Here is a 12,711-nt window from a genome sequence, read left to right as displayed (position 1 = left end):
CCCAAAGAAAGATGCCCAGGGTCCCTGCTCATCTGCGTGAACGTGCATTAGGCATGTTGCAGGGAGGCATGAGGACTGCTGATGTGGCTAGGGCAATAAATTGCCATGTCCGCACTGTGAGACGCCTAAGACAGCGCTACAGGGAGACAGGAAGGACAGCTGATCATCCTCGCAGTGGAAGACCACGTGTAACAACACCTGCACAGGATCGGTACATCCGAATATCACACCTGCGTGACAGGTACAGGATGGCCACAACAACTGCCCGAGTCACACCAGGAACACACAATCCCTCCATCAGTGCTCAGACTGTCCTCAATAGGCTGAGAGAGGTGGGACTGAGGGCTTGTGTGTTCCTGGTGTGACTCGGGCAGTTGTTGTGGCCATCCTGTACCTGTCACGCAGGTGTGATATTCGGATGTGCATGTTAATTAATTGATTATGGTTAATTGAACATGCATGGAAAACATTGTTTAGACCCTTTACAATGAAGATCTGTAAAGTTATTTGGATTTTTACAACATTATTGTTGAAATACACAGTCCTGAAAAAGGGACGTTTCTTTTTTTGCTGAGTATATATAAGCTTAAGCTGACAACTGAGCCACTTGAGCACAACATGTGTAGGATTCATAATAATGTTCTTGTCCCTCTACATCTAGCTAAAGTACTTGTTAGATCTGTACCTGCATCATTATACAGCATAATGTCCAGAAACTTGGTTAAATACTTAGGAGTCAGCGTTTGGTTAACATGACTACAAACTCTCCCGGGAATATTGAAAGATATAGTCTACTCTTGGCACAAAACACCCATTTAATATGAATTATAATAATGGTATTTATGTCATTTTTTCACCTTTTTAATGTATTTTTATAGTGCAATACATAGAATCAGAATCAGAATCGAGTTTATTGCCAAGTACGTTCACACATACAAGGAATTTACTTTGGTGGTTGGTGCCAGACTTCGAGAGATGAGGTGGTTAATATATAAATATTAATATATAAATAGGAGAATTGTCATCACTCATTGACTTCAGGCGACTTTTCACATGTTTTAGCGACTTCCGATTGAAATCAGTGGATAACGCTTTGATACAACTCACTGTTAACATTATTCTGAATTATTCTCCTTCCCGGTTACGTTCTCATTAGCTATACATTTAGCTTATCTGCTTTCCCGCAGCTGCCAGAAATGTGTTCATCTGCATTCCGAGAACTCATCACGTGTTTCTATTTGAGCTTCACGGAAAAGTCCATAAACCCGCCCTTTGCCAATAAAAGGTGCACCTTGTAACAGCCCGTCTCCAAAGCTCTATAAAGGTGCTCATTGCGTTTGACCCTCGAGTGTCATATGCACAGTCACTTGATTCTACAAGACATCTTGCAGCACAATGAAAAAAATGTTTGTCCGATATTTGCAAAACGTTATGGCACTGTTGGAAAAAGGAACAACTTGTTACTTGGAGACCAGAGTTTCAACCAGCGGGAAATGAAAAACTTTTGCACCTATATATGTTGTACAGCACTGGAGAGCTATGAGTGAAACGAGACTCAATTAACAATATGTGACGCTTCTGGTGATTGTAAAAGCACATGCTCTCTAATCTAGTCTAATGGCTGACCGAGTGTTCTGACCTTATGTATGTCTCCAAGGAGAGCTAGGCTGGACAAAAGAAAACTAAAGAGTTCTTATGTACTTGTACAAATGGCAAAAAAAAAATGTGTAATTTCTTTTCAAACATGGCTAAAAATGAACTACTACAGTGGCTTTGTAAGGAATTTCCCAATGTGAAATGCCGGTCTGATTAGTTAAAAGAATAATCTTGGTGAGTAAACGGCAGCATAAATAATTTTACACCTGCAAACAATACTAGTCTATTACAATGCCCTAGGCCATGTAAACAGAGTAATAAAGAATTCTGTGGTTTAAGTAACCAATGGTGCTTAAAAGATCACTGGCTGAACAAATAAAATGATGCGCGAAACATAAACGGAATAAGCAGCTGCCTAAATATCCAAAATACGGCGTTGATTTTCTTCAATGCTTATTTCAACACTTTAGACACTAATGCACATATTTCTGGAACGTTAAGTTTATGTGTAACATTGGGAACTTAGAATGGTTTACAGAGGAGTGCATTTATTGAACAAAAGAGGCGGTGACCTTTTTTGCACTCTTAGTTTGAGGACAAGCACCTTCAGTGAATTAAGCAACAATGTTAGATCATTAGAATATGAATATGTAACACACACGAGCACACAGACTCCTATTTATGTTCAATACAAAAGTTTATTTTATTAGGCCTATTTTATTTGTAGGGACTAGTTTTTCCTTAGTTAACTAAACTAGGCCTATTCTCTATATTCAAAGCTCTTTCAGGTTGTTTTCCACGGATGTTTATGTCAGACCCTTTTTGTCAGCATCCGTATGTCCCAGCCTTTCGCGTCTCCTCCCCATTTGGCCAGCAGATGTCGCTGGCTATCCTGTCCTCCAAGTCCTTATTGTGTTTCCCCAACTCCCCAGACCACTGCATGGCTCTATGGGCTGAGCATGTACCAGTAAACCCCACAGTTATATGTTTGAGTCCAACCACCTTTGTATTTAGTAGATTTTGTTCCCTAGTGTTTCATTTGTATCAGCTTTTGTAGTTCCTGTGTTTTGTGGTTTGCATTGTTTTAGTTTTTTGCTTTGTGCCCTTGGTTGTGTTTTTACCTGTCTTTGTTATTTCCCTAGTGTTTGGATTCTGTTCCCTAGTTTCTGAGTTCCTTGATGTAATTATTAGTTTCACCTGTTCCTTGTTGATTGTTCTGTTCTGTTGCTAGTTGTCCTGTGTCCTGTGTTGATTGGTTAATTGATTATGTCTTACACCTTTTCCTTGTATGCCCCAGTTTACTGTGTATTTAAGTGCTTGCCCTGCTTTGTTCTACAGTGACTCATTGACTATATTCCATGATGTTAAATGTTGTGTATGTATTTGGTTTACTTAGTCCTGCTCCCTATAGTTGTGTTTAATTATGGGTTCTTTAGTTAGTTAATCTGTATTTTTTCTCTCTGTTTTTGGTTTCCCCCAGTGTTCTTTGTTAGTCTTAATAAACCCTTGTTTGTCTCTGACCCTCAAGTGGATCGTCACCTTTTCCCCGCCTGCACCATGCCTCGCTCCCGTGACACCTTTTTAAAACGATATACATATTGGTCAAACAATAAGCATGATGAACAACAGCACGTTACCGACGCATACCTACTTCAGATAAGACTCTGTATACAGATATAGAGTGATATGTATAAAGCACGTAATGTGACTATTAATAATTATAACTTGGGTAACGGTTCGATCTACGGGGTGCAACGGCAATGTGAGATAAATAAGCGCATATTCTGACCAAACAGTGGGTGGGCTGTGGCTGGGAAGATTTGGGAGTTTGGGGTGGTTCTTTCTCCGGGTCTGATGTACCCCCTCTGTCCCACAGGCAAATTTCATTAATCAGGGCAGCATTTGCGGAGTACAGCGCAGTTTCGCGTCGTTCGTCAACCAGCCCGAAATTAGGTCCGACTGCCCGGTCAAACTCAAGGAAAGACTCGACGAATAGGAAACCTGAGAAAACTGTGAGCGATGAAACACTTCTGGACACTGATGCTGTTGCTGGTGGAAGCGGCCGAGCCCGCAAGTGTTGCTTCTCTGAACATTTCGCAGGACGAGCAACGATCGTCTTTGGGAAGAACTCCTACCTGGCTTACATCCGTTTTATCAAAATGGGAATATGACTCGACCATGGGGGTGTATAGAAATAAGGATGATGAGCTAGGAAATTATGATACCCCTCTGTTTAAATCCGACCCCACGCACAGAAGAGTACCGCGGGGCGCAAAGTTGAAGAGCATCCATGCAATTGACCAACAGATTCCGTTCAGCCACAGGTACAAATATGACAATTCTACTACACCAAAAACTACCAAGCACACAAACATCCCATGGACACTGGATAACGACAGCGGGGAAAGGGCAAGCGGCGCTCCTGAGACGGATGACTCGGGGAACCGCAGCGCCACGAAGAGGGCGACGCAGCGCATCTACAACCCGCTGTATCCCGTAACGGACAGCGCCTACAGCGCCTACGGGCTGATGTTCCTGTCGCTCATCGTCTTTGCCGTGGGCATCGTCGGCAACTTGGCGGTGATGTGCATCGTGTGGCACAACTATTACATGAAGAGCGCCTGGAACTGCATCCTGGCTGGTCTGGCTTTTTGGGATTTTTTGATACTTTTCTCCTGCTTGCCTGTGGTGGTCTTCAATGAGATAACCAAGAAACGCTTGTTGGGGGACGTATCCTGCAAGATCGTGCCTTACCTAGAGGTGAGTTTTTGAGTAGTCCTATGCTCCATGTAAATGTAGGTTATTATTAAAGTTCATTGATACTTTTTGGACTCGGTTTAAGGGGGCAGCACAGAGAAAAGACGCAGCTGCTCAGCGCCGCGGTGCTGTCTTCACAATGCCTCACTATTCAGTATTTGTCTGCTTTCGGTCAGTGTATTTGTGGAAAAAAAACGCACAGTTACTTGTCTGTGAAATCGCAGGCTGTCAGGCATTGACTTTATTGTTGCAGTTTGTCTATTATTATGTAAATGAGTCGCGAATGCAAATTGTCTGTTTGGATAAACGATATCGACCACGATGGGAGCGGAGTACAGGTCACTAAGCCTCTGAAGGGGGATTAGACCGCTCCCATGAAATAGCACTTCGTATGATTCAAAAACGATGCATTCCTATTATAAAACTGCATACTTAGGACGCTCTACAAGCATACCAACGCTGTGAAAGGTAATTAAACTTAAGAGGCAGGATGCAAACAAATAAATCATTGTGCATCATTTTGTTGTTAACAATGCAAAACAGTTACCGCCCAAGAAATTCAGCTTCCTAAGCAACTACATCAGCTGCATGACCTCGCTACATCATCTGTTTACATAAAACCCCTTGCTGTCAAGAAATGAAGGCCTTAGTACTTAGGAACGTGCTTAGTAACAAAGAAGAGTATCCTGTGAACGGTGCAAGTTCATGTCCTAGAGAGGTTGTGTTGCTTTATTTTGAGAAGAGAATTGAGATGGTAACCTTGTAAGTTACTTTGGGTGAAAGGCTCCATGAAACAGCAGTGAAGATATATTAATTAAGGCTTTTTATGATGCGTTAGAACTCCCCTGCTCTGTCCAGGTGTCTTCCCAGGGTGTGACCACCTTCAGCCTGTGTGCCTTGGCCATCGACCGCTTCCACGCGGCCACCAGCATGCAGCCCAAGGCCCAGCGGTTGGAGTCATGCCAATCCATCCTGGCCAAGCTGGCCGTGGTGTGGGTGGGCTCCATGGTGTTGGCGCTGCCCGAGCTGTTGCTGTGGCAGGTGAGCCAGGATACTCCAGCGCCTCCTAGAGTCCTGGAGGAGTCTTGCTCCATGAGGCCATCTCCCAGCCTTCCTGAGTCAGTCTACTCGTTGGCGCTCACCTATCATGACGCACGCATGTGGTGGCACTTCGGGTGCTACTTCTGCCTGCCGGTACTCTTCACACTCTCCTGCCAGCTGGTCACTCGGCGGGTCACGTGCCGCGACGACAGCTCCTCCCCACCCGCGGGCCCCAAGCACGCCGAGTGGCATGGGGGGCGGCGGCTGGACTCGGTGGTGACGGTGCTGGCGCTGGTGTACGGTGCGTGCACGCTGCCCGCCAGTGGCTGCAGTGCGGCGCTGGCCTACGGCTCCGAGCGCATGCCCCCTGGCGCTCGCTCGCTGCTGGCCCTGGTCGCCCAGTTCCTTCTGTTTGCCCGGGCTTCAGCCACCCCCCTCCTCCTGCTGTGCTTGTGCCGCCCGCTCGGCCGAGCCTTCGCCGACTGCTGCTGCTGCTGCTGCGTGGACCACCTGCCTGACAGCGATTCCTCCACCCCCACCACACCCTCCACGCCTTCCACCCCGTCCACAGCTTCCTCCAGCGCCCCCATCAGCGGGGTCCAGGCTTCGGGACCTCCGTCTGTCCGCCTCATTAAGAGCATGCGCAGTCTGTCTGACATGGCCATTGGGACCCCATGCTGAAGCAGCACCCCCACCCACACTGTACCGTGAGGCACCTTTCATACAAGGCAGCCATTGCACGCTGCCCCCGGTGGATGGGTATGTTATTTCTTTATCAGGGCCACTCAATTATCACTTTCCCTCCATCTTAACCTTCTGAGTAATAATCCTGAGCCCCCGCCCGCCCCCCCAAAAAAAAAAATGTGGTCACAACCTTAGGTTAAATTCAGTGTTTCTTGAACTGGTCCTTGGGAAACCCCAGTCCACATTTTTGCTCCCTCCCAGCTTCCGGTCAGACAGTTTGATGAGAGGCAGCAAAAACGTGAACTCTCTGGGGGCCCACGAGGACCGGGCTAACAAAACACTGCTCTAATCTGTAGGTCATCTTACCACATATGAAAAAAAAAACACATTTCTGCCTTTCCGCAAGTTGTTATTTAGCTATTTTGTTCGTTGTGAAAGTAACATCATTAACTGTTCGTCATGAGCACTAACGGTATTAGGCTTACAGTAGATAAGTTACTCCTGCTCTGATTATTTTAGCTTCATGGTGCCTCAAGGTTGCTGGTCCACAGGAAGTACAAAATACCGCTCAAAGCGGCTTTTCTGACTCGTCAGCTCTGCAGCCAACCGCAAGCAGGGATTTGCGGCTCAATGTTGGCTCTATCCGTCTGAACAGAGATTGGACCATTTCTCGATGGAGATAGACTGACCTTTGACCTAATATTGTTACTGCACACACAGACGGGCAGAAACTGACTCTTAACTGTCTGCCTTGGACCCATTGAGACATGTGCTATCGACTGTCCGTTCTCTTTGTCCCGCGTGGCTCAAGTGTCACTGGGTGACGTTAAAGACATTTAAGAGGCTGCTGTTTCCCCCACATTGCTGCAACAGCGTTGTAAAGCAATAACACATTCCTGCGTTCAAACTCTGCTCTTCCAACATGGGGAGGTTTCACCAAACATTGCAGTGCTTGCGAAGCCAGAAAGTACATTCAGGGCCCAGTCCTGGCTGATTTCTGTACCATTAGCTTTAACACTGTCAGCGTTTAACAGGGCAAACCAAAATTTCTGCTTGATAGAAGTGAAGCATTGTTAGACTCCATCCACATTAGACAATTATCCAGAAATGTCTTCCTCTTTTCACGTTGGTATACATAGGGTAACATTCAGCACCAGAAACAGTATTTCTCATTTACAATAATGTGCGTCCACATAAGCATTTTGTTTTCAGTATGAGGAATAGACTGAATGTCTTTGTGAAAAATCTGTAAAAAGACCCAACCATTTGTATAAATGGAGGCTTTTGTCTCAATACACTGTAGAGCAAGTCGACTCCTCCAGTTCATACATTTTAATGATTGTGAAACCCTTTATACAATAAAAAAAAAAAAAGGTTTGTGCTGTTTCCACCAATTGCGTTCTACTTGTGTTTGAACACATCGTTCTGGGATGATCGCCACGCACAACTGGAGCCTTTGTGAAGGTTGGCGCTGGGGGGGGGGGGGGGCGCATTTTATGAACCTCACCATCCTACTCATGCAGAACCATCCCATGACCCAGGATGTTTCTCTGCCCACCTCACTGGGCCGCAGACAGGAGAGGTTTATTCCACCCCAAAGTGACACTTTTGTTCGGGTGGGACCCCCCCCCCCCCCCCCGCCAAGTTACCAAGCTACCGGCTACATTGAGGCACCCAGTGGGGCCATTCCAGGACATGTGGGTCATCACTCTCCCACCTCCCACAGTTTTCATGGAATACAGCCCTTTGTCTGCTGCCCCCCCTTCATGACGCATCATCCATCAGCTTCATACTTCGCGGGACCGCCCTTGTGCCTAACAGACTGGCCTGCTTTCTGGAGAGCAGATGTCACTATGTGTTTTGGTTGCCATAACAACACCCATCACCTAGGACAGCATGGTCCATAATTATAGCAGTAATTAAAGATTCTCTCCTGTTATCATGTGAACTAACTCTCCCCATTACTTTTCAACTGCTTGTACATAGTCAAAACACCCTGCAATACTATATGAAATTCTGTGTAATGCCTAGCCTTTATTATCCACAAATCTAGTGGCTAAAACAAAAACAGTAATTGCAAAAGTGGATATCTTAAAATTAAGGATCATCCCGTTCAACGGAACCAACAGGATCTCTTTTGAGAAAAGGAGGAGCACCCAGAAAAAGAGGCATTATTTTCCCCGTCCCTTCCTTCGGCGGATTCTGCTCACGACCGCATGCGCACACGCTGCCCTCTGCTGGATAAAAAGGAATTGGCCGTTCCTGTCTTGATATCAACGTATTCTGCACTGAAGTTGTTTTGAGGAGAATCCGGAGTTCTGACAAAACGTCCTACTTTATCAAAACATCCTACCGTAGTGCTAATCGATAGTCCTAACCCTAACTCTTACCTTAACCCCCCAAAACCCCTAAAATCCTTACCTTAACGCTAACCCGTCCCTAACACCTAAAACCTAACCCTAATCCCAAAACGGTGGAACTGCACATGCGCAGAAAGGCTCGATGGCACGTCTCGAGAGGTAGGATGTTTTGTCAGAACACCGGCTTTATTTGAGAGAAACGATATTAGACTGTTCTCTACGATTAAATCAGGATTTGTTTTGCTGAAGCTCTGGCTTTTATTAGCTCATTTAACATCCCATTAATGTAAGTTGTTGTACATCACGCAGCAGAGCCACGTTTCGTTAGAAAACACACACATTACTTAACGCTTCGTTGATCCACAATTATAATTAATTTGTAATTATGTAATCATAAATATTTTGTAATTATTCTGCCTTTTTCAACATGTCTTTTTCTCTGAAAGCGCCTTCATATTAGTATATATGCCCAATAAATAACCCACATCTGCCCAATTGACGCAAAAACCGATACAGTAAAATCCCATTATAATGGAATTCAAGGGACTTGGCAAAACAGTCTGTTATATCCAAAGTCCGTTATATCCAGAGTTGCTGTATGCCCAGAACACAACTACAGGACACCATTTACTCATGCCACACCCCAGCAGACACACTTGTGGTATAGATTATTATATTGTACATGTAGTAATCCAACCTCACCTGACCAGATGCGTGACTATTAATAATCCCGACTACGTATCTGCGCTGGATATCGCCGGCATGTCCGTTATAGCCGAACAAAACTACAGCTAAAAGCGGCCCTGGGGACCAAATTAATTGTTTGTCCGTTATAGACGATATTCCGTTATATGCGAATCCACTATAACGGGATTTTACTGTATTAGAAAAAAAAGAAGAAAAAAGACCAGCCAGTTTTTCCTTTGTGGGAAACTGTTTATTTATTATTGTAAATTATTTCAAGATAACAATAGCAACAATACAGTTATCACTGGCAGAACAATGTAATATAAAGAGAGATAAAATAAACTTTAATTTTTTTTAAGTTTTAGAACATAAACACAAAGTTCTCTGGTTATATTGGAATATATTGGTCATTTTAAAAAGTTCATTTTAATGCAAAACAAACTTTAAAAGGGGGCAGCCATGTTAATACATTTTATACATATTTAAGAAACACCGTTCTGAAGAACTGTCATGTAACGTAAGAATGAATGGCGTAATACTTCTTGGTCGATGATCTCCATGACAGCAGTTCAGGGGGTGGAGCCTCTGAAGACAACCATGAACATGAACATCCAGCTGTCCAACCCCACATGGAGCATGGAGACCTTTCTCCTCGTTATTTTGGACCATGCTCCTTTCACAGCTTCCTCTTGGGGTGCTTGACAGAAGTATTTATGTGGGATGAACGGACGGAAAGAACACAGAGAGGCAGAAAAGAAAGGAAAGACAGGTAGCCCACAAACCAAGTCCCGTGTTAGACTATCCTCTGGTCAACCACTCTGGTCAAAAATATATAAATAAATAAATGACTGATTTAGAGCATCACACCAGTTCATTCTCTCTTGGTGAATGTCAACTTCATCTAGAATCCTACTGCAAACAAGCATACATGCTGTTCTACCCTCACCTCGCTGTCAAATCTCCCCCACATGACAGTGTGCAGAATTAAGTCAACAATAGCCTCCCAATGAAATTCCATGTTCCAAGCAATTGATATTGACATTTCATCTTCCAGTTTGAGTGCATTGTGGGAACATAATAGCGATAGCTGCCTTTTATTTAGAAGAAAACAAGAAAACACGTTGACATCCTTCTCAGGAGCTCGACCATTTGTGGCATAAGAGAACAAAATTCTCACCGACAGAGAACTGAAAAGTAAAAGTGAATTCCAAACACCAATCACAAACTATTAAAAAGCACATTCCAAAGCCAGTCAGAATGGCTGTTCAATGGAAGCACATTCCAAGCCCAGAAATTCGCTTTACTCAGGCAATTCAACCCCCTTTTAAACTACTGATCTAAATATCTAAGGATACAGTGTATTTGCACATCAGGTGCAAACATCCTTTCAATGGCCATAACACATCAAAAGACATTCTTCAACCTCACCTCCACAAGCAAGATGACGCCATATCAGAAACAGCCCATTTGGTTTTAAGTAGCTATATACAAGATCTCATAAGCACAATTATGAATTTATTAAAAAAAATAATCAAAACATTTAACATTTTTTGCAATAACATGTCGCTATTCAGTACCAATATTAAATATGACAGACACTTGATGTAAGTAGTACCGTGCAAATGACTAAAAAAAAATTAATAAAACGCAACACAACTGATGTAAGCACAAGGATTAATTACTTCACAAAACAGAAAACGTTTTTAAACTAACTCAGGTTACGGACAACTACGTGATATTCATCCTGATATCGGTAAAGTTCCTTTCTCCTGAAGGTTACACTGCAGCAGATGAAGTTGACAGAGCCAAAGAGGTCAACACACTGAAAGGGACATTGGCAAGTAAGCTTGGCATTTAACAGAAATCATGCAATGTCGATGTCAAAGTCTATCTTGTGAATTCAGACAGGTACCGGTCAGCCAAGTTACTCATCGCTAGGAGCGGTCCAAGACTGTTCTGAGAGCAACAATAACCACCGCAGTGTTTCATACATTATATTATATATGTATATGAATAAATGTTTCAGCTCTAGGATTTTACAGAGACAAGCAGTAGCTTCTCTCTTACAAGGATTTGCACAGTCCCTGGCACTCTGATGCAGCCAATCACAGCATCCATCCTTTACATCGCCTGACAATCCATACCGCTTAATACCTTAAGCTCGAAAGTCACGGCCAAGGGAACGTCCACAAATTGTAAACAAAAGTTTGACATTACATAAATTACAAATGTGAACTAAAAACAAAATTAACAATGGCATTAATGAGATGAAACAGGCAAACTGACACATTTATATTATTTTATTACTCTGCGTGATTGCACTGAAATTACAGGATAACCAAACTTTATTGGGAAAACCACTATTATGAAACACATTTGATATGTAACCTTATGACCCCAGCAATGACTACTCAGACCCCAATATGACATGAACCCTCTTCCCACCCAAGTGTTATATGGTTAAAATGCATCCGAATGTGTAGTGGAATAGTGACATTTCTCATCAGTTTTTCCTCTAATACTTTCATAACTAGACTAATTTATTTGATGTACTTCCTGCTCGCAGCAAACCTCCACTGGCAAGGTTCTCTTGTACCTGCCCACGTGCAACAATGTTTATTATATTTTTTGTCATTCCATTAGACATTATCTTTAATAATTTGGAAACAATAAAAAGCTCTATAAAAGAACAATATTCTAAGAACACAGTGACAAAAACCATAAAACGAGACCCTTAAGTGTTCCTTTGAGAGCCAAGTTTTAGGAAAATGGCTGGTCTTATATATATAAATAAAAGTATCAGTGAAATAAAGATATCAGTATTGATCAGGTTTGTTGAGATCCGGCATGGCTTAGTAATGACAGGCAAGTGTTAATCGTTTAAAACTCAAACAGTTTAGTCCTGCATGTTTAGAAATTAAAACAAACTGAAAAACTTGTTGCATAGTCAAAAGATGATGTCAGTCTAGCATTCCTATGGAAACCTTATACCAAATGTGCAACCACGTGCTAAATATATTTACCCCTTACTGCCCGCCATTCACAGGATGTGGAAATTAATGTTAAATATTGCACTAGATTTTAAGACATTTAGTGTCTCAGCGCCTAAGCTTTCCAAAGCACTTATTTTAAACCAGTCATCATACAAGAAAGATTTCTCCCTGCAACAAAGAGCCCTGGTTTCGCAATGTTAAAGCTGAGGTACAGAAGCCAGGCCCAGGATGACAAGCTCAGCTCCTCAAAGCTCTCAGACTGCTCAGGGCAATGACGTGATCTGGTTAACCATTCCCACAGCGACCGGCTAACTTCAACAAAATCTGAGACTGTAATGTTGATGACCTCAGTAAGGTTTCTACATTTAAATGCACTGGATGACAGAGGAACAGAAAGGTCTTACTGTTGAACTCAAACATCTCCTTTGCTTCTGGCCAATCAATTAATGCTAGAAAAGAGCGACATCCAGAAGTTATGCAACAAGCGTCAATGTACCCAAGTAAAATCCATTAAGACAATCAGATAGAATTTAAAAAAAAAAAAAAAAAGTGCAAACAATGTTTTTTGTCCCATCTTTACAGAAATGGAACCA

General features: G+C 43.1%; 2 protein-coding genes across 2 annotated transcripts in view; one reads left to right on the top strand and one right to left on the bottom strand.

Annotated features, from left to right (window-relative positions):
- Positions 1-3,197: 3,197 nt before the first annotated feature.
- On the top strand, positions 3,198-7,472 carry LOC111858893 (G-protein coupled receptor 37-like 1). Its single transcript, XM_023841073.2, has 2 exons — positions 3,198-4,356; positions 5,212-7,472. The coding sequence occupies exons 1-2, from the start codon at positions 3,616-3,618 to the stop codon at positions 6,073-6,075; spliced, it is 1,605 nt and encodes a 534-aa protein (XP_023696841.2). The 5' UTR covers positions 3,198-3,615; the 3' UTR covers positions 6,076-7,472.
- Positions 7,473-10,620: 3,148 nt separating this feature from the next.
- The window catches only part of LOC111858917 (ADP-ribosylation factor-like protein 8A), a 10,919-nt gene continuing 8,828 nt past the window's right edge, over positions 10,621-12,711 (bottom strand). Inside the window, exon 7 of the mRNA XM_023841124.2 lies at positions 10,621-12,711. This exon is cut by the window's right edge and continues 204 nt beyond it. The gene's annotated coding sequence lies outside the window, so the exon portion shown is untranslated.

Source organism: Paramormyrops kingsleyae, chromosome 8, assembly GCF_048594095.1.
Source record: "Paramormyrops kingsleyae isolate MSU_618 chromosome 8, PKINGS_0.4, whole genome shotgun sequence".
Taxonomy (NCBI): Eukaryota; Metazoa; Chordata; class Actinopteri; order Osteoglossiformes; family Mormyridae; genus Paramormyrops; species Paramormyrops kingsleyae.
Note: the sequence above shows the minus strand (reverse complement) of the source record. Positions and strands in the feature narration are given on the sequence as shown.